At 47.6% G+C, this 25,836-nt stretch overlaps 1 protein-coding gene across 1 annotated transcript in view; it reads right to left on the bottom strand.

Annotated features, from left to right (window-relative positions):
- Positions 1-22,584, bottom strand: part of IL17RA (interleukin 17 receptor A) — a 263,698-nt gene extending 241,114 nt beyond the window's left edge. Inside the window, exon 1 of the mRNA XM_086952880.1 lies at positions 22,035-22,584. Coding sequence (XP_086809006.1) covers positions 22,035-22,154 — 120 coding nt within the window. The 5' untranslated portion in view covers positions 22,155-22,584. The remainder of the gene's footprint in view (positions 1-22,034) is intronic.
- Positions 22,585-25,836: the final 3,252 nt, after the last annotated feature.

Raw genomic sequence — 25,836 nt, 5'->3', positions numbered from 1 at the left:
TTTTTATTGGTGTGCAAACATCTCTATGCATAGGTAAGAAGAAGTACAGTTCCGTTCCTTATTTGAGACCTCTTGGATAACAGGTTACCCTATAGCCCAGCATCCAACATATGTACTTATTGTTCTATTTATGTTACAATATTTGATAAAAGCTATTTAGAACTGAAAAGGTGTGTACTTATATTTCCTTTATTTACCCATCCCTCTTCCGGTGTCCTGGAGACGTTTGTAAAGCATTATCTATAACCCTTCCCTGTCCTGACCAGAATGTGGTAAATACATGCATGAAAAGGAACTGGGTGGTTAATACTGCGTTGTAAAGGATGTTTCCCACCAGAACACTGTCATGCATACCTGTTAACTTTTTAGGATTAAAATGAGGATGATACCGCGGAGGTGACGGTTGTCAAGTGGTGGAAAATTTGGCACAGTGATGCTTTTTAAAGCACAATCCTGATAACATTACTTTTCAAGTTTGTATAGAAGACGAACACACTGCAAATCCAATCACCAGTGACTTGTTGCGCTATTATTTATCTAGGTCACACACCAATAGTATGAGTTCTAATGGGGGTTTTTTGGTGAGAAATGGTGCATTTCTGCGTTTCTGGTCCAAAGGGGATTAAAATAACACTTTGCCTCAAGTTTCTCTTTGAGACCAGGCATCCAATCTACCCTTCAACAGGTCCCCTCAAAGCCTCTTCATGGGCACCCAGAAGTCCTGCTTCACATGCGCTTGATAATCATCAGCTTTGCCCTGACAATGGTAAATTTGTCTCTATCCGGCCATCTGTGCACGCTTACTTTACAGTTCATTTTCCAAATCCAAACATTTGGCAAGCCATAGCGCAAGAGGAAATGGTTACCTAGTTACACTTGCTTTCCAGATCAGTGCTGCAGGTTGCTCGTACAGACCTGCCTCTTATCACAGCACTGGCCTCTTACTCAGCCTTTCCAGCTGCTGCACAATGTAAATACTGATAGCATGTCTCTCAAGCACACACTATTGAGCAGCTATGGGAGAATATTTAGTCTCTCTGCTAAGGTAATGGACCGACAGGCGAAAGCCTGATTTTTTGTGGGGAGGGGGTTGCAGGTATTTATCTCCAAATGTTGGCGACACTTGAAAACTCCAAGTGACTTGATTGTTCTGGTCAAAATTGTCGAGCAGCAATAGGCAGCACCGGGCACTGTAACTTACCTCCCTCCCGGACCTCCAAGAGCGCAGGGTGCTGGCCACTGCAGAGTAGCACCTTAAATACTGGTTATTGGTAGGGTGTGAGTATCCTTACTCCAGCTCCAACAGCCTTCTCATCCACCCCCAGTGGGCCATAACCCTTCCCTAAGCCTTAAGGGTGCGGAAACACAGGCCTTTCGATGGTCCTTAATGAGGGGATTTCTAGTAGTGTGAGTGATAATCTAGGTTCCCTGTTTCATCCTGAGCCTGTCACAACTCCAAGGCTAGTATCAAGAAGCTAGGACAAGTGTCACTCGCCAGTGCAGTCTTCAAATCATCGCTCATGCTGGGTGCGATCTTGTCCATGTTCCACTTTGTTTCCTCATGCCTCAGAGTAGCCCAACAATATGCCAGAAGAGGCTTCAACAGTGAGGTGCTCTGGAAGTTGTCTCACCTGCAAAGTCATCATCCCCTGTGACTTGACTTAAGACAGCTAATAAACAGTGGGTATACTTTCAAACTGCAGAACACTGACTTTTAAAGTCTCTCAGGCCCCAGACTGGATCTGGAAATTCTTTCTCGATGTTTCAGAAGGTGGCATCATCAGTCTTTGTGGCAGTGCCACCACACCCTCGGTATTGATGACACAGATCCATTTATTGCCTCTCCAGTGATGTTAGCTTATTGACCTATTACTTCCACGCTTGCAGATGTGGAGCAACTGACAAATTTGGAAATCAACAATGTGTGATCTCTAGGGGCCTAGGGGGTACAGTGCCTGGCGTACAAGAAAACAAGCCAACCAGATGTATTGTGGTAAACACAGTGCATGATAACACTCAATTTAGATTGAATCTTTAGTATTCACCATTGTTGGTGCAGTCAGTGCTGTGAAACATTAGACATTTGTATTAGGATATTTGTCCTTCTTTAGTAGAGACCAACTTAACTTTGGGGTGCCGGCAATTCTATTCTCAATCTTCTCAGGTTTCTGTACCACTCCCAGAATGCAGGCGCATATTTAATATGTAACTCTCTAGTAAAGAAGGACAAATATCCTGATTCCACAGCAGTTTCCACTAAGTTCTTCTCCACAGCAGCAAATCCTGTTCAGCTGCTCCTTGCAGAAAAGGTATACAACCTTGTGGAGCCCCCGTCGGCTACAGCTTCGTCCCATTGGAAATTTCATAACAGAGACTAAAGCGGAACGTAGAACTCCTCACCACAACTTCATCCAGTGGCTCCTTGGCACAAAACCTGCCCCTATGACTCCGCCTGCCGTGTGGAGACTGGGCCTAATCCGATTCGTGTATCCAAACAGAGCTCCATCGTGATCAGCCATAACTTTAAACTTTGCCCCTGCATCACATGACTAGATGTCCATGGTTAGAAATGTGTTTTTTAGGTGCTATTTTGCACTCTAAACTTTAAAAAATCATAACTACAGTTCTACAGACTGTTTTTTGTTGTTTTGGCTTCAAATAATTTATTACAATTTACTCTATTTTTCTAAATCAGTGTGGGATTTTTTTGTGTTGTTTTTTAATTGTATTACTGTTTAGGTGCAGCATTAATGCTTTAAGCATTGCCTCCAGGTTAAGCCTGACTGCTTTTATGCAAAGCTACCAGATGGTTAAACAGAGGGTATTTAGTGACTGTGGTTCACCCTAACAAGGATTATAGCTGTTGCTTGATTAGAAATTCAACCCCTTCAACCAACAACCCAATTTCTCACAAGGCGCAACTGTGCATACATTTAAACAGAGCATACATTTGAAAAGTAATGGCCGAATTGAGGTCCCACAGTGGCATAGTAAATGGAGTGGGAGAAACATATATGAAAACCCTTTTAGATAAAGCATCACACCTGGCATCTTTAATAAAGAGCGATGATCAGGCAAACAAACAAAAGCCATGTAACCCTTAATTATTCTAACAGCAAAGCCTTTCTGGACCAGTAATAAAGCAAACAAAGTAACAAAACACTTTGGCTTGAACATGATCAAACTATCTGTTATTGCACCAGGTGATGAATGTACCAGCTGCCAGAGTAGATGGACTACATGGATGTGCCATCAAAAATCACATCCATCACCTCCTAAGGAAGATCAAAGCTGCTCAGTTGGTTCCACTCAATCTCCATGTATATGCCTAAGTAAGTTTGGGTGCAGAACTTATCCCTCCAGAAGAGGCAGCTGGAGTGGAGAGCAGCTACTCAGATACAGTAGGTCGGGGTACCAGACTCTCTCAGCTGAATCCGGGTCTTTCATGCTAAATTGGGTCAAGTACCAACTGACCTTCTTCAGGACTTTTGGGATCAGCAGCAATGACAGAAACACATGAAGACGGATAGAATCCCTATGAAGGCAGAACATGTGCATGTGCATTGATTCACCAATATACATGGGGTAGTGAAAGTGACATCACATAACTTCCCCTTGACCCAATGACATCACAGGAGGAGACATCATATGAAGTGACACTGAATCATAATCTTGATTACATCACAATAACTGATACTGCTGAAGAGACTTTTAAGTGCACAATTATTTAATAACACAAGTTAGGGACATAGATAAATGTCCATTTTTTCACCACTTACTTTTTAAATAGGGAAATGACATAATAGGACCAATACACATTTTCATTTTCTCACTGCATGAAAAATTATGCATTTGTAGGAAGAGTGAAATATAGTGCCACTAAAACACACAAAATAACAATGGAAAACTACATTATTTATACCTCAAACTCCTGCCTTAGTCATTTCCTTAGTAAACTAGTATAATAATACATTAAATATAAAATGCGCTGGAAGTTACAGAAAGAAGCTCAAAAAGATTTTAAAAACATTATTGGTTTTGTCCAACCTGTATTTATTTATGTAGACCAATGAGAACAATGTTATTGGCATAAACTGTTACTTCACATTGTTAATGCATTTTGGTTAGCATCACTTGTGAAGCATCATGATTCACTATAGCACATAGGTGAGATGTTTATTCAAACATGTTATTTTTTATAGAAATCTGCAACATCGTGTTTAAAAATGTGTATTATATCACCAACACGTTGCAGGGGATACCGGACGGGGTGGGGAGTTAATGTTTTAGGTTTCAGACAGGGTCAGAGCAATTCATGTTGCACTACATTTACGGCTATGCACACGCTTTCACTATTTGGTATATTATTTATTTATTTATTTATTTATTTTGAAAGTTTTATATAGCGCGGACAAGATCCTTGCAGATATCAGAGCGCTTTACAAAGAGAAGTACATGTGGGAGCATGGTTAAACAGATAAAACAATAGGTCAATAAGTTCAAATTGGCGGCAACTAAGCCCAACATGAGTACAGAGTAGTACAAATATGCGGTTACAGAGCCAAACTTGTGACTAATAAACAGTTAATACAAATAATCAAAAGGGTCAAACATGTAGTATAGATCGTTGCAGAGTACTAACAGTGATCAAGATAGTAGTTCAGGTGTATTTAGCCATGAGGATAGCTTTTACTTCATTTTTAAAGAGTGTGGTGGAAGAGATAAGCCTGGTTTCGGCCGGGAGAGAATTCCAGATCCTAGGCGCCATTCCCGAGAAGGAGAGCTTATATGTTTTTTCCTTCCGGAATCTTCGAGGTTTCAGCAGCAGATTGTTTTTGCCTCTGGTGTTTCTAGCTCCTCCAGAGATTGTCAGTTTCTGAGCGAGGTATCCGGGTGAGTTTAGATGTGTCATGCAGGCGATTTTCAGATGTATTCTAGCTTCAAATGGCAGCCAGTTCAGGGCTTTCAAGTCAGGGGTAATATGGGAGTGTTTTTTTGACCCAGTGATGAGTCTCGCTGCAGCGTTTAGAGAAGCTCTTAGGGGTGCGGTTGTAGTTAGGGGGAGTCCGCAGAGGGCGATGCTGCCGTATTCAATTCGAGGGATGACTAGTGCTTGTACTGCGGTTTGGAAGTCTTTGGCTGGGAGGTAAGGTTTGAGTTTCCTCAGAGTGTTGATCTCCAAGTTTGCTCCCTTTGTTGCCTTGCTGATATGTTGCTGCATGTTGAGATTGGTGTCAAGTGTTATGCCTAGGGATTTTGCTGAGTCCACGATGGTGGGTTGGATATTGAGTGCAGTTAGGTCTTTAAGCCAAATTTGAGTGGTGGAGACCTTCGCTGGAGGTGAGATCAGAAGGAACTCTGTTTTCAGGGCATTGAGTTTGAGATGATTATCGGCCAGCCAGGATTGGGTGCTTCTGATCGTTGAGTTCAGGAGCAAGATGTCCTTGGGGGACTGTAATTTGAGGTAAAGTTGGGTGTCATCTGCGTACATGTGAAAGTGTACATTGGATGCTTGTAGCAAGGTAGTGAGCGGTTCCATGAGATATCGACATGCCATTTCCCGCCACGAGACCAGCTATGGAAAGTATATCATTGTATACGGTGTTTTCAACCCGGTCTCTGTATGGTTTCTTATTTATGGAAAACTCAATAAATACATTTAAACTTAAAAATGTGTATTATTTATTACTCAGCCCAGTATTCATTGCACTGCTGTGTGTGCTTATATGTTTTATGTTGAATGCCTCAGTTCACAACCAGAGCTGCAGAAAGTAAACAGTGCACATCATAGCAAGGTTTACCTTCTGCTCTGTCCCTGGCATTGGCTTTGCCACCTCTGAGGCCAGGGGCTGCAGAGGCAGTGCCAGGGATCACCAGGGGTCGCAAAGGAGCAAGCGAAGGGTTGCAGCTGTGACCCCTGGCGACCTCTAAAGGACATCCATGAACGCATGTCCTAGAGAGTCTCAAACAGGGCACCTAGGTTGCAATATCTTGGTCACTGGCCATTCTCACCAGTAGCGTACAGATCTACTACGGGCACACCCTGCTGCCCAAGTACACTTTACTCCACCTCCAGAAGTAGATGCCACTTGCAGTCAACAGGATGATGCCTGTTGAGTTAGTCTTCACTGATGTTCAGGAAACCCACCGGGTGGCTGGCCATCAGGGAGATCCCATGTGGGCTCAGCCACCGCCACAACCGGACGCCCAGGACATATTGTTTGGTGTTAAGGGCAACAAGTTTTAATGTGCATTTTGTCCTTGGGACAAGCAGGCCCAACCCCCTGCAACGCAAACCCTTTGGCTGCCAGTTTGCAGTACCACATTAAGGATCAGGGAAGGGCACTGCCTGCAGTTAAGTTAATATTTGTGTGCATATGTCAATGCTGTTCAAACTTGTATTATCGTTAATTAATTGAGTGCCTTTATTATTAGGCTGAGCGCTCTCAGTAAATGTAAGTTCTGACTGCACTACTGACAGTGCTTCCAGTATAAAAATGTGGACACACAGTTTCAAAGTTTAGCAATATGAGGCTATGCATAATGCACCCAGAATGCTCTCTGATTAGATGCAAATATTTGCAGAACCTCGAAAGCAAGATTAATGATTCTTTGCTTTCAATATAAAATGTTTCTAAAAAATGAAAACATTTTTTTTTGCTAAACTACTGTAAAATTTCAGTTAGCACTTCTTTTCAGCATCATTTTATAAAATGTGTTGATGCATGCTAGTATTTCCCCAAAATATTCATATTAGAAAATCAGTGTAACCAGTTTCAATAGGATTTTGGGAAACAAAAAGAAATAAGCATTAGCAAAGCCAGTAGGTCTGAAATGGTAGTTAGCTTTTCAGTTTTGGCAATGCGTGACTTGTTTTGGCATGGTTTTTGTAAAACCTTATTGATGTGAGAGCTGCCGGACCCTCGCTAATCTAACAAACATTGGCAAAAGCAAAAATATTTTTTGGTCTCAAAAAAGCACACACTGCCACATTAGTTACTGGCAGTGAACAAAACTACTTTGTGTGCCGATATGCTCCTTGTGAAAGAGCAGAATGCGGTCACTCACCGTGAAGCCAGCCGATGCAGAAAGATAATTTTAATAAACACCAAAGGTCATGGTTCACGGCAGACCAAATTAGGGGCCCAAATATTAAAGAGTCTCAAAAGTGCACCCTTGGTATTTGTCCTTGCATTAAGGGCAGCTATATGGCTTTCGTGATTTCACAAGAATTTACAGCAGTGGGGCAAGAAATAGTACTCGTAGAAAATATTTGTGAACTGCATTTTAGCATGAGCAAATATGCATGTGTAGATTTGCTCATGCGACGTGTTTGCAAGTTTATTTTTCCCTCCAACCACTTTTTTCCCAACTCTGGAAGAAGGTTTACATCTGCCATTGTCAGGAGTAAATTTCCAACATTTCTCAGTATTGGAAAACATGCAAGTTAGTAGGTTTGCACATACTCAAAAGGACATTCCAACCCTGGAACTATTGTTTACCACTACTTTCAGTCCCAATATGTAGATCTGCGGAAACGTAGCAACATAAAGGGATTGCTAGTATTCAAACACTACTATGGTATGAGCCCTGGCATAATCAGAAAGGCTATATAAGAGCTCTTATATAATGAGATTGCTGCCATAAATTGTCTCCGCACAACATGGCACCAAAGGGACAAGTAGATTTTGTTACAGGACATGTAGATTTATGAAGCAACCTGCCCCATGGACAAGTAGATATTTTAATAAATTCCACACCCCTGTGACAGTAATGTTGTCCGTCAAGAACTGGTCCGACCTGCTCCAGATGGAATACAGAAAGGTCTTGCCAGACAAGTCGAAGGCATGCAGCTCCAGAAAGCAGATTTGGAGATACTGTTCCACTGGAGACCAGGGGTTTCTGATCTTCACCGTGTCCAGATGACACCCAGCCCCCAACTCAGAGTAGATGCTTCTGTCCCTACCGCAAGCTACGGATGGAACATACTGAATTGTCTGCTGTATGTCAGGCTGGCATCCACCATTGACAACTAAAAGTCCCAGGCTGCCTCATCCAATATGCGGATGTTGTGCTGCACAGCCCATGTGGGCATGAGGCACCAGAAGTATCCATTAAGCTAGGAGACCAAAAACCACTATGGATGGGGCCAAGATGAGCCCCAAAAAAATCTGCATCATAGCCTGAATGTTCAGGGCTCACTGTGTGGAGGAAATGTCTTCAAAGCCACCATGGCAAGGATGGCTCTTGTAAATGGAACCCTCTTCAAAGCTGAAGATTGTATTTTGGCTCTTTTTTCTAATGGTCTGAGACCTAGTGAGGAGACCTGTCTTGAGCAGCCAATTGTCTAAGAAGAGGAATATATGACTTCCCAACCTGTGATGAGGAGAGGAGACCACTGATATCACTTGTGTGAACACCAGTGAGGCAGAGGGAAGGCCGAATGGCAGGGCAGTGAACTAGAAGTGCTTTGGCCCTAAGACAATCCAGAGGAAAAGCATGTAGACCACAGATCAAAAACGTATACGTGTTGCACGTCCAAGGAAACCATTCTGTTACTAGGACTCAAAGCAGCCAAGATCTAAGCTGGCATCAGCATTTTTGATTTGTCCATTTGTGGAAAGTGTTTAGAAGCTGGAGATCAATTAATTATCAGCTGCTGCAATCCATGTGGTTTTAGTGGGAGACATCGCTGCACACTGACAAAAAAGGATTTGGGTAGAATCAGTAAAAACAGCTGGCAACATAGCTCTGTCTCCACTTCAAAGGCCTAGGAAAGAATAACAGACTGCATGCAGTGTTGTTGCTTATCTGCAATTCTCGGTCTTCATGGGACGGAGCTGCCACAGAGTGCAAAGGTGCCAACTGTTGGCGCATGGGACCTATTACAGGAAAGAAAGCTTGATCCAGTCTCTCACCTAATAGAATTCAAAAGGTGAGGAATGAAGTGGTTAGAAAGATTTGTCAGAACGTTAAATTCATAGCCTATGGAGCATAAGGAGCCGACTCCATTTACTGCAGTGAGGTCCAGGTGGGGGAGAAGTAACGGCTGTGAGAAGTTGGCCTGGTATATGATGTTCACTATTCTAGTGAGCACCTTGCACCAGTCCAAACAACCCTTATGGTGATGGTTGTAAAGTTAACCTTATAGACCAGCTATCCTAGGGGTAGCATGGACAAAGCAGTCTTAGGCTAAACTCAAGAGGGCATGTGAAGCTGTTTTACCATATGAAATCCCCTTAATACCAAATGAAAGGACACCACACAAGATATATATGGAAAATACATATGTATTTATTTCTAAACAAACCCCTGACCTCTTTATGAGCACAGAAGCACAAGCACAAAACAAGCAACTTAGTAGAATAGACAATTGCACAATTATGGATAGGGCGGGGTGGCTAGTCAAACCATATATTAAACAAGAACAGAAGTGAAATATTAACATCTTTGTGACATTTGTAATAAAGCTTGAAACATTGAGAGAACATATTTGAACCAGTTGATGTTGAATGGTTGCACAGATTGATACTGTGGTGGCGACGAGTGATGCTGTGGCGTTCAGTGATGCTTTGGTAGCGTATATTGATGTTGTGGTGCCCCTGAGTGATGTTGTGGTGATGCTGAGTGATGCTGTGGTACCCCTGAAAGATGCTGTGGTGGTGCGCTAGATAGAGTGAGTGAGGGCGCGCTAGATAGAGTGAGTGAGGGCGATAGATAGAGGGAGTCAGGCTATCGATATAGAGGGAGGGCGATATATAGATCGAGTGAGGGAGGGCGATAGATAGATAAATAGAGCGAGGGAGGGAGGGCGATAGATAAATAGAGCGAGGGAGGGAGGGCGATAGATAGATAGAGCGAGGGAGGGCGATAGATAGGTAGATGAGTGAGGGCAGTAGAGTGAGTGAGGGCGGTACAGTGAGTGAGGGTGGTAGACTGAGTGAGGGCGGTAGAGTGAGTGAGGGCGGTAGAGTGAGTGAGGTCGGTAGAGTGAGTGAGGGCGGTAGAGTGAGTGAGGGCGGTAGAGTGAGTGAGGGCGGTAGAGTGAGTGAGGGCGGTAGAGTGAGGGCTGTAGAGTGGTAGAGTGAGGGCGGTAGAGTGAGGGCGATAGAGTGGTAGAGTGAGGGCGATAGAGTGGTAGAGTGAGGGCGGTAGAGTGGTAGAGGTATGTGAGAGGGTGAGGGTGTGTGAGAGGGTGAGGGTGTGTGAGAGTGAGGGTGTGTGAGAGCGAGGGTGTGTGAGAGCGAGGGTGTGTGAGAGCGAGGGTGTGTGAGAGCGAGGGTGTGTGAGAGCGAGGGTGTGTGAGAGCGAGGGTGTGTGAGAGCGAGGGTGTGTGAGAGCGAGGGTGTGTGAGAGCGAGGGTCTGTGAGAGCTAGGGTGTGTGAGAGTGCGAGTGTGTGTGTGAGGGCGTGCAAGGGTGAGGGTGAGAGGGTGTGAGTGGGTGAGGGGGTGTGAGAGGGTGAGGGAGGGTGAGGGTGAGGGGGTGTGAGAGGGTGAAGGTGTGTGAGGGGATGTGAGAGGGTGAGGGTGTTTGAGGGTAAGGGTGTGTGTGAGAGTGAGGGTGTGTGTGAGAGTGAGGGTGTGTGTGAGGGTGTGTGTGAGGGTGAAGGGGTGGGTGAGACGTTGTGTGAGGGTGAGGGTGGGTGAGTGAGGGTGAGGGTGAAAGGGTGGGTGAGCATGGGTGAGAAGGTGAGTGAGGGTGAGGGGGGGTGAAGGGGTCTGTGGGTGTGAGGGAGGATGAGGGGTGTGAGGATGAGGGGTGTGAGGATGAGGGGGCGTGAGGGTGAGGGGGCGTGAGGGTGAGGGGGCATGAGGGTGAGGGGGCATGAGGGTGAGGGGGCATGAGGGTGAGGGGGCGTGACGGTGAGGGGGCGTGAGGGTGAGGGGGCGTGAGGGTGAGGGGGCGTGAGGGGGTGTGGGTTGTGGGGATGAGTGAGGGTGAGGGAGGTGAGGGTGAGGGGGTGTGAGGGGGCTTGAGGGTGTGAGGGGTGCAAGGGGGTGTGTGAGGGTGTGGGAGGGTGTGGGGGGTGAGAGGGTGTGAGGGTGAGGGGGTGTGAGGGTGGGTGGGTGAGGGGATGTGAGGCTGAGGGGGTGTGAGGGAGGGGGTGAGGGGGTGTGTGCGGGTGAGAGGTGTGTGCGGGTGAGAGGGTGTGTGAGGGTAAGAGGGTGTGTGAGGGGGGGTGTGAGGGTGAGGGGGTGTGTGAGGGTGAAAGGGTGTGTGAGGGTGAGGTGGGTGTGTGAGGGTGAGGTGGGTGTGTGAGGGTGAGGGGGTGTGTGAGGGTGAGGGGGTGTGTGAGGGTGAGGGGGTGTGTGAGGGTGAGAGGGCGTGTGTGGGTTAGAGGGTGTGTGTGGGTTAGAGGGTGTGTGAGGGTGAGAGGGTAAGTGAGGGTGAGAGGGGTGAGAGGGTGTATGAGGGGCTGTGTGAGGGTGAGGGGGGTGCGCGGGTGATAGGGGAGAGGGGATGTGAGGGTGAGAGTGTGTGTGAGGGTTCGAGAGGGTGAGTTTGTGAGGGTGAGGGTAAGGGTGAGGGGGTGTGAGGGTGTGTGTGAGGGGGTTTGAGGATGAGGGTATGTGAGGGTGAGGGGGTGTGAGGTTGAGGGGTGTGAGGTTGAGGGGGTGTGATGTTGAGGGGGTGTGAGGTTGAGGGGGCGTGAGGGGGTGAGGGGGCGTGAGGGGGTGAAGGTGTGTGAGGGGATGTGAGAGGGTGAGGGTGTTTGAGGGTAAGGGTGTGTGTGAGAGTGAGGGTGTGTGTGAGAGTGAGGGTGTGTGTGAGAGTGAGGGTGTGTGTGAGGGTGAAGGGGTGGGTGAGACGTTGTGTGAGGGTGAGGGTGGGTGAGTGAGGGTGAGGGTGAAAGGGTGGGTGAGCATGGGTGAGAAGGTGAGTGAGGGTGAGGGGGGGTGAAGGGGTCTGTGGGTGTGAGGGAGGATGAGGGGTGTGAGGATGAGGGGTGTGAGGATGAGGGGGCGTGAGGGTGAGGGGGCGTGAGGGTGAGGGGGCGTGAGGGTGAGGGGGCGTGAGGGTGAGGGGGCATGAGGGTGAGGGGGCATGAGGGTGAGGGGGCGTGAGGGTGAGGGGGCATGAGGGTGAGGGGGCGTGAGGGGGTGTGGGTTGTGGGGATGAGGGAGGTGAGGGTGAGGGGGTGTGAGGGGGCTTGAGGATGTGAGGGGTGCAAGGGGGTGTGTGAGGGTGTGGGGGGGTGTGGGGGGTGAGAGGGTGTGAGGGTGAGGGGGTGTGAGGGTGGGTGGGTGAGGGGATGTGAGGCTGAGGGGGTGTGAGGGAGGGGGTGAGGGGGTGTGTGCGGGTGAGAGGTGTGTGCGGGTGAGAGGGTGTGTGAGGGTAAGAGGGTGTGTGAGGGGGGGTGTGAGGGTGAGGGGGTGTGTGAGGGTGAAAGGGTGTGTGAGGGTGAGGTGGGTGTGTGAGGGTGAGGTGGGTGTGTGAGGGTGAGGGGGTGTGTGAGGGTGAGGGGGTGTGTGAGGGTGAGGGGGTGTGTGAGGGTGAGAGGGCGTGTGTGGGTTAGAGGGTGTGTGAGGGTGAGAGGGTAAGTGAGGGTGAGAGGGGTGAGAGGGTGTATGAGGGGCTGTGTGAGGGTGAGGGGGGTGCGCGGGTGATAGGGGAGAGGGGGTGTGAGGGTGAGAGGGGGTGAGAGTGTGTGTGAGGGTTCGAGAGGGTGAGTTTGTGAGGGTAAGGGTGAGGGGGTGTGAGGGTGTGTGTGAGGGGGTTTGAGGATGAGGGTATGTGAGGGTGAGGGGGTGTGAGGTTGAGGGGTGTGAGGTTGAGGGGGTGTGATGTGGAGGGGGTGTGAGGTTGAGGGGGCGTGAGGTTGAGGGGGTGTGAGGTTGAGGGGGTGTGAGGGTGTGTGGGGGTGAGGGGGATGAGGGGATGTGAGGGCGAGGGTGGGTGAGGTTGAGGGGGTAGATGAGGGGGTGTGAGGGTGAGGGGGTGAGAGGGTGTGTGAGGGTGACCCAGATTGAAGAGTCAAAGATGAAGTTGTGGGTGCTTAAATTTGGCAATAAAGCAAAATTCGTGTTCATATGTGGTAATCTGCATACTAACACTGTATGCGTCACCTTGATTCTTTGGTCAACACAGCTACAATGTTGCCCAATATCACATATGAGGTCTCAGCCAGGTCTAGCTTTACAGCCAAAAGCACACTGCATGCTGGGACTTGTAGTTTCACTGTTAACAGCGTAAGTATAGGTTAATAAATCGCAGCATGCAAAGAGCTGTTGTATAAAAAAAAGGGCTGAACTGGCTGAACTTATCACACTTCACGTGGTCCTTCTTGGCAGCAGTAAAATGAATAATTGGCAAGTGCAATATGTTTAGCCAAAGGCACAACTCGATCTCTAGCTATGTCAATTGTTTCGCCTATGTTGTTGTGAATGAGCAAAAATATAAAAAGTGCTTGTTTTCCAATGACGAGAGGCATTTCCCAAAAACGCCCAAAAAACAAAGAAAATAAGCACATGCCCATCTTGCATGTGCATGTATCTGGCGTCACCATCTCACATGTGCATGTATCTGTCAAGACGCTCCAGTGACACCAGTGTGATGACGTGTACGTCATGATGCAGTAGCTATTTAAAAAACAAGATGTTGAGCTGACCCCGAAATGCGGACTTTGTTCCCCAGCACTAAAGTCAGCGGCTTTGGCTATTATGCCACATCCTCTACTTCAATTTCCATAACAGCAAATTGTAAACATATTTTTAAAGTAAATAAATACATTTATTAAATGCACCAAAGCAAGCACAAAAAAACCAAAGCAACTCCATTTTGTCGAAAGAAGTTTTAGATTATCAAAAAGGGTAAAGTTGCCTTAAAGCTAATTGTAATGTATTCACACTTTTTTTTATCATAAAAAGAAGGGAGCCAAGCAGTCTGGGCGAGTTTGAATAGTTTTTGGAAGTGTTGGAAGTGTTGGGAAAGGAGACAGCGACGGGATAATAAAGTGCAAATTAGGCTCGTAGCAAACATTGTTATCTTTACTGCAGTGGCATATGTGGAACACACTTCTGCACTTATGCATCTAGCGCCGGAAAAGCAGAGTACAGCCCGCAGCGCTAGGAAGGCCTGTGCGGTGCGCATGCAAAGCAGCGGCCCCTGTAACTTCAAGGTCGACACGCCGCCCTGCTGCTGTCTGCGAGCCAGAGTCACCCCGTATCACACCTGCTGCCAGCACGATTAGGGGGAGTCGGGGCGGAAAACAACTGGACAAAGATTTTAACGTCCAGCGGTAAGGCCCTGCGGCTGTCCCTCTGCACATGCCCCCGCAGCAACCTACCCGTGACACCCCACGCGCTGCAGAAAAATTGCTAACTGCAAACCCCGCCACTTGTGCACCTTCTCTCGGTGCCCTGCGAGGAGCGTCCTGCCAGCAGTGTCCTGAAGGAGCTAAATAAGACACTGAGTGCCCCTCTCTCCCTTCAGCGGGGAAAAGCGAGCCCGCAACGCCTCCTGGAGCAGCCCCCAGGACAAAGGCCATGCCCCGACCACCTGTTAGCACAGCCAGCATTATTAGGCACAGCCCACCGTACTGAAAAGCGGCTGTGGCCTGTGTGTGCTCATGGAACGCTTACCGGACTGCATTGACCCGAATGGGGTCTAGAAGGGAGCCTCCCGGCACTGCGCACCTCCGTTTTCCCAAAGAAACTTGCAGGAACAGAGTGTGGCCTGCTGTTTTCGGCGGAGAGAATCACGATATTCTCAGAGAGTATCGGCAGCGCCCTAGCGGTGGTCTCACGACACTGCATCCTCGCCAGCAACTGAAGGAAAGTACTGGGTACTAACTATGTGCCCGGTCTCGTCGCGTCGTGCAGATGGTCAAAACGAAACTGAAACCTATGGAGCATGGAGTCGGATTCTGACACGTGCAACCCAAATCCAAGGCGCGCGTCAGAATCCGACATTCACAGCAAACAGCCAGAAGCAAAAGCGCGCTCACAAGGAGAAATCTGACACTGAAAAAGCGCGCGTCCGACTCGTGTCCACATATTCAAGTAAGCAAATAGGTATACTAAAGTATACAAGAGGTCTCGAATGCTCGACCTAAAAAGTGGTATAAGTACCACGACACGAACAATGGTAAGGCCTCGGGCCTTGGGAATTGCAGGATGGAGTCACGAGCTGTCCCACGAAGGCTCTCGCTGTCGGCGGTGTCGGCTTCAAGATTGGAGGCAACAAGCCTTGGCAAAGGCAACTCACGCAGGAATCGATGTAGGCTTCTTACTCAGACCAGCAAGGTCTGAGGGGCTGCTTCTTTTCAGGGAAGCAAAGGCCAGTCAGGAGCAACCAGACCAGCGGTGTAGTTTCCCGGGATTGTCGCCAAGATGGCCACTAGCCAACGGGCAAGTGACCGGGCAGACGCGTCAAGCAGGAAAATGCAAAAGGGCCCCACGCAGAATTTGTGGAGTGTGCAGGGCTGATCTTCGGTGCAGATGCTGCTCGGGGCTGGGGCTTCTCAATCCCCAATGCACAGCTTCGAGGGGACCTCGGGGGCTGCACAGTTAACAGGTCGCAGACTTTTCAAGATGGCCGGTCCCACGTCCCCTCCACGGGTCTCAGCTTTGCAGGGACTGTGAATCGGGCTGTTGGAGGTCTGGGAATCCGGTTCTTGTCAGGCTCTGAGCTCCGGCGGGAGGTGGCGGCAAAGCAAGCCGTCGATCGCTGGTTGGTGCCTGCTTGTGCAGGGTGTTCACTCCTTGACCACAAGGGAGATTCTTCAGTCGTCTTCTTCCAAAGTAGAGTGATGAAGGTCCAGAGTTTTGTTTCAAAGTTTCAGTCAGGATAATCTAAAGTCCCAGCTCCTACCTATATACTGATCTTAGGGGCTGGATTACCTGCTAGGTCCCTCCTATGGGTGGGACCAGGGAAGGGGGCGGTTTCACCCCTTTCCCTTTGTCCAGTTTTGCGCCAGAGCTTGGGCAGAAAAGCCCCAGCACCGGTTTGAACTGGACTATGCATGGGACACCTTGTGTGCCCCAGGCATTTCTCAATCCTTTGAGCCCTCCCTGTCCCAATACACAAAATCCTGTCTGGGGTGGTGCTAGCACCTCCCAAAGCAGGAAACCTATTGTCCAAGTCTCCCTCGCTGGAAAGACTCCCAGCAGCAGGAGGTCAGACTTGTGTCTGTGGCAGCAGCATCCATTTTATGATGCTGAGGCTCTGGTTAACTTTAACCGGGAATAGTTAGAACAACATGTCGTCTCCGTCTAGAAGGGTGGAATGCTACCCCCTTCGCCAGGACTGGCAAGGGGGTAGTATTCCAAATCGTATGACACCTTACTTGACATGTTTCGATAAAGCCAAACCATAGTTAGCATCTAACCGTGAGGATTATAATGCACTTAAGAGTATATGGTATGGCAGTTTCCCAGAACAGCTGAAGGATATGGTTCCGAAAGCTGTAGACAGGCTCAGCTCATGCTAGAGCACCATCTCACATAAAACCAAGCACTCTGCCTCCAGGATTGTTAAGGCCTGCCATAGGAGTGACTTATAGGTGTATATGCGTTCAGACATAAGGTTAGATATAGGTATACTATATCTAAGCAAGGGGTGATTACACCCCCTTGCCCCAGCTGAGTGATCAGCCAGTTGTGTTGATTTGAATGGCCAGCCAGGGGTGGCAAAAGATATGCTGCAGCCCCTGGTAGGCCTTGGATGCACCTATGCCCTGGTTACCAATGGTACACTGTACAGGGGCTCATAGGGTGATCCAGTATTATCCAATTGGTAATGCACCTACAGTGCATTGTAGTGAATTTAGAGAGAGAACAGCTGGGCTGTGGGTCCGATTAGCAGGCCCACAGCCAAATTAAGTCGAAAACCAGTGAAGCAAAAAGCAAAAAGTGGGGTGACCATAGGAAAGCAGACCCCACTCTCCTACAACGGTGATATGGGGATCTTGTTTGGAGATATTTATTGGTTTTCCTTCCTCCTCCCCAAGCATATTAAACTCTGCCACTTCATCTCCCTATGGCACGACCCCTTCCACACTCTGCAGCTTGCAGGAGCTGGAAAACATGCTTGTGGGTTCCTTCTTCGAAGCCCTGGCAGCACCCGCACCCCGTCAGTCATGTCTGATGAAATTCTGGAGGGAATGGAGGGATAATTGAACGATATCACTCGTACCTCCTGAACTCTTTGCCCAACTTACACCAGGTGTGGGAGATAAAAGCAGCTGGTCAGCAGCCTAAATCAGACAGATTCAAACTGCACTCCACAGTGCCCACCAGGTGGGAGTCTTATCCAGAGGTCACAGCATTAAATCCAGTACTTGTATAGTGCACGAATCACCCCCGAAGGGGTATCTCGGCGCTGGGGGCCGTTGGGTAGATTAAGCGAGCTAATGCCCAGAGTCACCTGGTGCAGGGCAGACCCCTGCCGCCGGAGCCAGAGATAAAACCGTGATCCCCAGCGTCCAGCATTAATCGCCCTGGCCTCGGCGCCACACCTCAGTCGCCCTGGCCTCGGCGCCACACCTCTTCAAAGACAAAACAAAGAGCTAAATAGCCCAATTCAACCAATAGGTTGATACAAAACCCTATTTCGAAAGAACTGAACAGAGAAGGGGGTTCCTGATATATATGGAGGGGTGATTAACCAAGGGGTTGACGGCACATAGCAGAATCACATGGTCGAATCAGGGGGATAGATTTGAAGGCAAAACAATTTATAACACATAGGTGATCATGTCGGGATGTTCATCCGGGTAGTTGGTATTTAGCTACAGGTCCTGGTGTTATGCGGGCAATAGCTGTTTTCCAGGGGACATACCTATGTGTTATAAATGCAAGGGAAAGTAGAATGAATGAGAGAGTGATTGATGTATGCAACTCAGAGAGAGAGTGTAAGTAGGGTTGAAATGAATGAGTATGTGCGTGTGAATTGAGGCTGTTACTGGGTAGGATGAACTGTTGTGAAAGTTTTGCCTTCAAATCTATCTGTTTTTATGTGCTTTTTGTGATATATCATAACCAATATCTATTTTGCCCCACAATAAGAGTAATTTTTGTACCATAAAATAATAATAAAAATAAAAAATATATTTTCATAAAATGAAGTTGTTCAGTCCCCCTGATTCGACCATGTGATTCTGCTATGTGCCGTCAACCCCTTGGTTAATCACCCCTCCATATATATCAGTGTGGACCCCATAGCTAGGGCCTATATATCCTGAGGCAGGGTTTTCTCCTTTTCTACAAAACCCTATTTCAACAGACTCCTGCTTCAGACCATGGTTTTATTTCCATATGCCTCAGAATCTTCATCCCCTGCAAAGGAGGAAAGAATTCAGGCATTGATTAAGAGCTTCAGTTACCTAGTCCAACACCTGAGGTCCAGGCAGAAGGGAGGCACTCGACCCTGAGCAATGTTATATTGTAAAGCTGTTTTATTATACTACCAGTTTACCCTTGGTTGAGTTTGTGCATTGGGTCTCGTACCTTTCCCCTGCACATCGCCCTGAAATTCAGTAGGGTGGAATTTGAAACACGATCCACCAATGTGGGTAACATTTGAGTGCTCGGGCACAATCAGTAACATCAACTAAAGAGTGCATTATTGATAACATTTTGATACATGATGATTGATTTTCAAATGTGTCTACATTAATATCTTATGTAGCCACTCTACCAATAAGCACTGGACAACACTGGAGATCAATCAATCATGGTCTCCTGGCAGAAACGTTTATTGGAGAGGAGAACCATAAATTTGCAGTCATGAGGCAAATACACTGCACTGCACTCCGGATCACCGACCGACCCCTGCCCTCACCACGTCTTCAACAAGGCCGACGCTGTCATCGCACCCCACCTGCGAGACTTCATCAACACATCCTTCGACACCGCCACCTTCCCTGAGAGCTGGAAGCACGCCGAACTCAGCGCTCTACTCAAGAAACCAACAGCGGACCCCACCGAACTCAAGAACTACCGCCCCATCTCGCTCCTCCCGTTTCCAGCCAAAGTCATCGAGAAGACCGTCAACAAGCAGATGGCCGCCTTCCTCGAGACGAATGGATCCCTCAACCCCTCACAGTCCGGCTTCCGAGCCAATCACAGCACCGAGACCGCCCTCATCGCCGCCACCGATGACATCCGAGCCCTGATGGACAACGGAGAAACAGCGGCCCTCATCCTCCTAGACCTCTCCGCGGCATTCGACACTGTCTGCCACCGCACCCTAGTACAGCGCCTCAGCAACATCGGAATCCAGGCCAAGGCGCTGGAAAGGATCACCTCCTTCCTCGACGGAAGAACACAGAGAGTCCGCCTACCACCGTACAAGTCAGAGGCCTCCGAAGTCATCTGCGGCGTCCCTCAAGGATCCTCTCTGAGCCCCACCCTCTTCAACGTCTACATGAGCCCCCTCGCGGCCATCGCACGCCAACACAACCTCAGCATAATCTCCTACGCCGACGACACCCAGCTGATCCTCTCCCTGACCAACGACCCCGCCACCGCCAGAGCCAACCTGCACGAAGGGATGAAAGAGGTAGCCGAGTGGATGACGACCAGCCGCCTGAAACTGAACTCTGACAAGACGGAGGTCCTCATCCTGGGCTCTTCACCCTCCGCCTGGGACGACTCCTGGTGGCCTCCCGCCCTGGGCACCGCACCCAAACCGACAGACCATGCACGCAACCTGGGCTTCATCCTGGACTCCTCCCTCTCCATGACCAGGCAAGTCAACAACGTCTCCTCTGCGTGATTCAACATCCTACGCATGCTACGGAAGATCTTCCGGTGGATCCCCACCGAGACCAGGAAGACCGTCACCCAGGCCCTCGTCACTAGCCGACTGGACTACGGCAACGCTCTCTACGCCGGTACCACCGCCAAGCTCCAGAAGAGACTCCAGCGGATCCAGAACGCCTCAGCCAGACTCATCCTCGACATCCCACGAACCAGCCACATCTCCGGACATCTGAGAGACCTTCACTGGCTCCCCGTCAACAAAAGAATCACCTTCCGCCTCCTCACCCACGCACACAAAGCCCTACACGACCAAGGCCCGAGCTACCTCAACAGCCGGATCAACTTCTACGCTCCCAAACGCCACCTACGATCAGCCAACCACGCCCTAGCCGCCGTCCCCCGCATCCGAAGAGCGACTACAGGAGGAAGGTCCTTCTCCTACCTGGCCGCCAAGACCTGGAACTCCCTCCCGACCGACCTGCGCCTGACCCAAGACCACCTCTCCTTCAGGAAGAAGCTGAAGACCTGGCTGTTCGAGCAGTAGCGGCACCCCCCCTTCCCCAAGCGCCTTGAGACCCTACGGGTATGTAGCGTGCTCTATAAGTGTCTTTGATTGATTGATTGATCTGCTTGCACAGATAGGCACTATGCTTAAACTGACTAATTCATAAAGGCTTTTAAAAAAACAAAAAACTTTTCAGTCATTTGGATCATACATTCCATTTGTAATCTTTTTGTTCTATCCTATGCTTCACCACAGATTGGGTTTGAATCTATTTATGACCCCTATGTGTGATATGGCTTGTGATGTTGGTTTTTAAATTCCTAATAAATAAACAAACTGAAATAGCAGAAACAGAAAACAATCTCACCATTCTACTAACAAATAACATAAAAAAAGATGTAGCACACACCTTATGCCACAAAAACGACATGCCACCCAACACTAGAAGATAAGATATGAACAATTGTCACTAGGTTTAGTGACCAAGAACACACTACCATGTGAGTGTTTTGGTCAATGTGTTTACATAGCACAAAGGAAGCAGATTTAAGAGAAGTCTGAAGGAACACAATAAGAGTGAACATTATTCAAAACCCTCCCTCACACTACTGTTGGCTTAAAGTCACAATTTTCAGACCTGGTTAGGTGCTTCTGGACCGACAACACAACATACCAAGGTGGAGGTTGTATGCATTATAGGGATCTGGCACTCCGTGGGGTTTATAGTGCTAATATGAACCAGGACTAAGACCAATGGGGGGGGGGGGGGGGGGGGTTGAGGGGCAAGCACCAAGAAGTGGATTGAGTGAGGTATAACACATGGATTGGATAAACAGCCTCTAAAGAATGAAGAATGATAAATCCCTAAATCAGGAAGAAGGGCATAGCGGAGAAAAAAAAGGGAGAGGACAAAGTTCCAATAAGGCAAGGGAAGGCCAAAGCCAAGATGATCGTGGAAGTAACCGAAAGAGATAAAGGACCAAAGGAGTACCAAGAGAAATGAACCACAGAAGAGCAGAGAGAGGGAGACAAAGTTCCAAGAGGTGCAGGATGAAAGAAAGGCTCTTAACAAAGACAGGGCGTGAGCCTCGGTCATGCAGAAAAATGAGGCACAGGCCACCCAAAACAGAGGAGAGCAAACCAAATCACTCGACAAAGTAGGTAGCAAGACCAAGTCCTCTAGAAAGCAGGGAAAGAGTTAAGTCTTCAGTAAACAAATAGAGATACAAAGTGAACCTCAGAAAAGTAAGGGGTGAGGAAAGCCCACTTAGGAACACACGGGTAAAGAGCAAAAGCACCCAACGAAGAGGAAGTTGGGCAAAGTTCCCTCCAAAAGAGTAAGGAAGCAGAGCTACAAAAGACCTTGAGAAGGGAGTAGCCAAAGTCCCACCAGGAGTGGGATGCAAAATCCCCAGAAAACACGCGGAGCGAGTTCACAACACCCCCTCCCCCCTTTCCAGAAGAGGAAGGAGCGAGCAAAGTCCCATGTAAAAGGAGCTTTCCTCACATGAAAACAAACATAGGGGGTTAGACAAAGCCTCCAGTTCACTCTGATGCCAACACGAGGTCAGAATCGTGAAAATGCCCCCAGAAGAAGATTAACCAAGACAAAGGCCACCAAAAAAGTAATGAATTAGGCAAACCCCTCCAGTAAAGCAGTGAGAGAGGGAGGAACACAAACTTGGATGGGAAATAAGAGTTCTGGAACGTTTGCCATAAATACAGAGGTTGATATATTTACTTAGTGACTTCATTGCCAGGGTGACAAGTGAAGAACCTATGGAAGATCAGAAGGCATGTTCACCTAAGCGCTAACACTCACCTCCTGAGAGCAGTTGAAGGGAGGCGACTCCAGGATCCGGATGGCCGCTGTGCCCGGGCAGAGGATTCCCAGGAGGAGGACGCCTATCCGGGGCACGAGGGAGGACCTCAAAGAGGCCATTGGGACGCGCACTCTACATACGATTCCCAAGAGTCGTAACTCAAGCAAAAGTTCCAATCCGAGTTTGAGTAGCAAAACAAACAAAAAGAGCAGGAACTAAAAAAAAAAAATCTCACTGAACATGCCACATGCGGTTATCCTAAAAAGCAATTCAAAGATGAAAGTATAGATTTTCAGAAAAGTAAATCCAGGGTTTGTAAGGAAGTACGCTTCCTGGGAACCGAGCTCCGCGCTGGAGGGCTGGACATTACAGAAAACCGTCGCTCAGGTGTCTGGGTATTTCCCCGGGCCTCTCAGACAGCTGCTGCTTCCTGTTGTACACTGCAGACTGGAAGTCGTATGCAAAACAGTAGGACGAGGGCCACCAATCACAGCCCTCTGCGGCTCTGGAAGATAAAACTGCATTTTTTTCCCCACGGCAGAGGCGATTACAGGAAATTGAGGCAGGCGTATTTATTTAATAACTAAAGTTTGGCAGCTGATCTCGTGGCGGGACTTTGCATGCAAAAATTCGTCCCGAACGAATTGGAAGACGCGGTCTCTGGAAAGTTCGTCTGAGGGTAGTAGAACTTCAAGATATTTGATAGCATGTTATCTGAAGGCACGCGTCATCTCTCCCAGGAAGAACTTGTACCGTCAGCCCTCTTTACTCCAGGTCGCAGTCGGAAGACTGATATGACTGAGAGGGGTGGGTCACCCAGAGAAGGAAAAAAACGTGTTAACTTCTGCTCTGGCGCTTCAGCTGCCCCCCTCCACTCTTTCCTTCTTCCATCTCTTTCTGTCTAGCAGTTCTTCTCTTGCTGAAATCCGTGACTTCAAGACGGGGTTCTTCTCACTCTCTTTCCTCTCCTTTCTTTTATTTGCTCCCCAGTGAAATGGATCTAAAAAGAAACATTTTTGCTGGAAATGACGTATTTTTCTGACATTTTAATTCCAAAGTGCAGCATCTGGAATAAAAGGTTAAAAATATGAAAAAATAACTAACTAAAGTAAGACAGAGTGGTAGCTAACTGGCCTGATTGATTTTATTCACACCCAAGCACATTAGCGCCACTTTTACAGAGATTGCCAGTGAAGCGCTATTTTTGTTTTCTTGTCTTTGTTGACCCTGGGCTTGCAACTAGTGCACCAATCCTGGAGGTACTGCAATGTGTGGATTAGAAAACAAAATGTGTGCTGCGGCTCTGCGTCCAGGTATGTGGTCTTTTTACCATACTGCTGCTTACGTTTTCTAAGGATATAAGCAATGGACATTGAAATGGGTCCATTCAGGGCCCTGTAGTCATGTCCTTAACTTTTCAGGCAATAGCACTAACTGATTTCTGAATAGTGAGTGTAAAAGCGTTAAGGTAACCATGTTGTTCCTGCTTACATTTCACATGGTTTGCTAAATTTTGCATTCCTTATGAGTGTTTGCTTTTTCCAGGATGTTGTTACTTTTTTTTGTAGAATGCATATTGCTCTTGTCTAGTGCGTCATTTAAATTGAGCTGCATCCAGGTCTTTATAGCAGCCAGCAAATGGGTTGTAGTTGAAGGCAATGTGAGTTTTTCTCAGTGGTGCAGTATGGTGTTTGGTGGGGGAGACGGTGCGGCACAATGGCCAGAGCTGCTGAATTTGAAACGGGGGAACCAGGTTCAGCCTGAATAACCAGTCCACCAGACCACTCTCCTGAGAGCACAATCCCATGCAAGACCTCAGAAGGCTTTGCAAGTCCTTAGAAGCCCTTGTGTCTTAGCACCAGCAGGTGGACTCTAGCAGTGGCAAGTGTGGGTTAACCTTCAAGGTTTTGTTCATCACAATCCATACTGAAGGTTACCTGCAGTCTTGCCGGCAGGCATATGAAGCAGCACAACCTAGAACAACAGTGACTGTCACTGTGGTCACAGGACCCTTGAGAAGGGCCGGCTCTAGGGCAGTGCAATCGGTGTGACCGCACCGGGTGCTGACGTTGGGTGGAGGCATTATGTTTGCAAGTATATTTAGGTTTTATAAGCGCTTGCTGCCTCCTTCCTGGCCTCCAGCAAATTTCGTCAACAATAAAAATTTCATAATGACTCTGGTGTTTAATGTTCTTCCTAGAGAGAGATCATTTTGTCTAGTGGAAGGTTTGATTCATGGAAAGGTAGCTCAGAGGTTCAACGTGCCTGCTGCAAAGAAACATGTACCATGCAGATCACAAAGTGCACATAATGTAAATAGGTCAGTGGGCTACTGCTTTTGTCAGAGAGATCCTTTTGTTACTTGCAGTTTATAAGTTAAAATCCTAACACAGAACAGTGAGCTATTCACTTTCATCTAAGAGTTGCATACAAACTGTATGGTATAAATTAGGGCGTTATGTTTTTCCCCCCAGTCTTTGATTAACCTAATGTTGCAAAAAGTGTTATTTTGCATATAAATCAATTCTGATTATTAAAGAGAACCCCCAACCATGGTATTATGTTTTAAATTCTAAGTTTGTGTTTCTCCAGACCAATCACTATTAAACTATTCGGCCTAGGCTTACTAGTATGGTTGTCATGTGACTCCTACACCTTGTAGTCCTTAGTCTAATGCAACATTTTCTATACAATGATTTCCACACATATCGATTGTCTCTGAGTAATGTGTGTGATGTAAAGTGCTCCAACGCCCTACACTGGTATGAGTGGCGCTGCAAATCAAATTAAATGCATCTGAGAGTGAGTGTGGTTATGGAGACTTGAGGGGCACTGTTAAAGGGTGGTAGTGAGGGAATCCATGGCAGAGGTGGTCATTGGGGGCAATAACAAACATTAATGCACAGGGCACCACCATGCTAAGGCTGGCCTTGCCCTTGAGGACAGTCTGCCTCACCCACAGGTACCTCCATTTGCCTTGTTACAGAAGTAGTAGCTGCAATTTACCAGGGATTGGCAATGCAGGATTTGCACACACACCAAACTAAGTTCGCAAACTTCACAGTCTCTGATTCATTCACAAGCACTTTTAACATGTGGTGCTTGCTGTGAGGCCACTGGAATTAATTATGCAGCACAGGAGGAAAAAATTATGCCGCAGTGTTGACTAAATTAAGCATAAAAAAGGGCTGCAGCGTAATGCAGTATATTTTCTGATATTTTATTATTTTGACATGTGTACACATGCTAACAGTCTCTGGAAAGTTTTTGCCTTATTAGTACCAGTGTAACATATGATATCATATTCTGTGGAAGCTGGCATACAAATTGACCCTTTATACAAGTGTGCATATTGTATACGACTATGCTTATCATTCTGGCACTGATTCTCATACTATAAAAGTATATAATTCCTTCTTGTTGTATATAAGCTCTTCTTTGTGAGTTGTTTCTTAACCTGTGCATTTTTAGCCAGTATAACTATACTACTATCCCTGAAATTGTGATAGTCTGGTATTGTCACTGGGCGTCATGATTGAATGTCTGTCACGGGCCCTTAGAGTTTCTCGTTGCTCAAATGGGTGTCATTTCTGATATTTTTTTTCCTTGTCTTCATTGCTTAATTTTTGCTGGCGAGAAACTGTCACAGTCGTTGGAATGTCACTCATAATTACACTAAAATTATGAAAATGTCACACATGGCAATCTGAAATATTGGCAGTTATGAGCACTGAGTAGGCAAAAATGTGAATCATGATACAATAGGAAATGGATACATTGCGAAGGGGCTCGCTGAAACCC

This window comes from Lissotriton vulgaris, chromosome 1_2 (assembly GCF_964263255.1).
Source record: "Lissotriton vulgaris chromosome 1_2, aLisVul1.2, whole genome shotgun sequence".
NCBI classification, from domain to species: domain Eukaryota; kingdom Metazoa; phylum Chordata; class Amphibia; order Caudata; family Salamandridae; genus Lissotriton; species Lissotriton vulgaris.
Note: the sequence above shows the minus strand (reverse complement) of the source record. Positions and strands in the feature narration are given on the sequence as shown.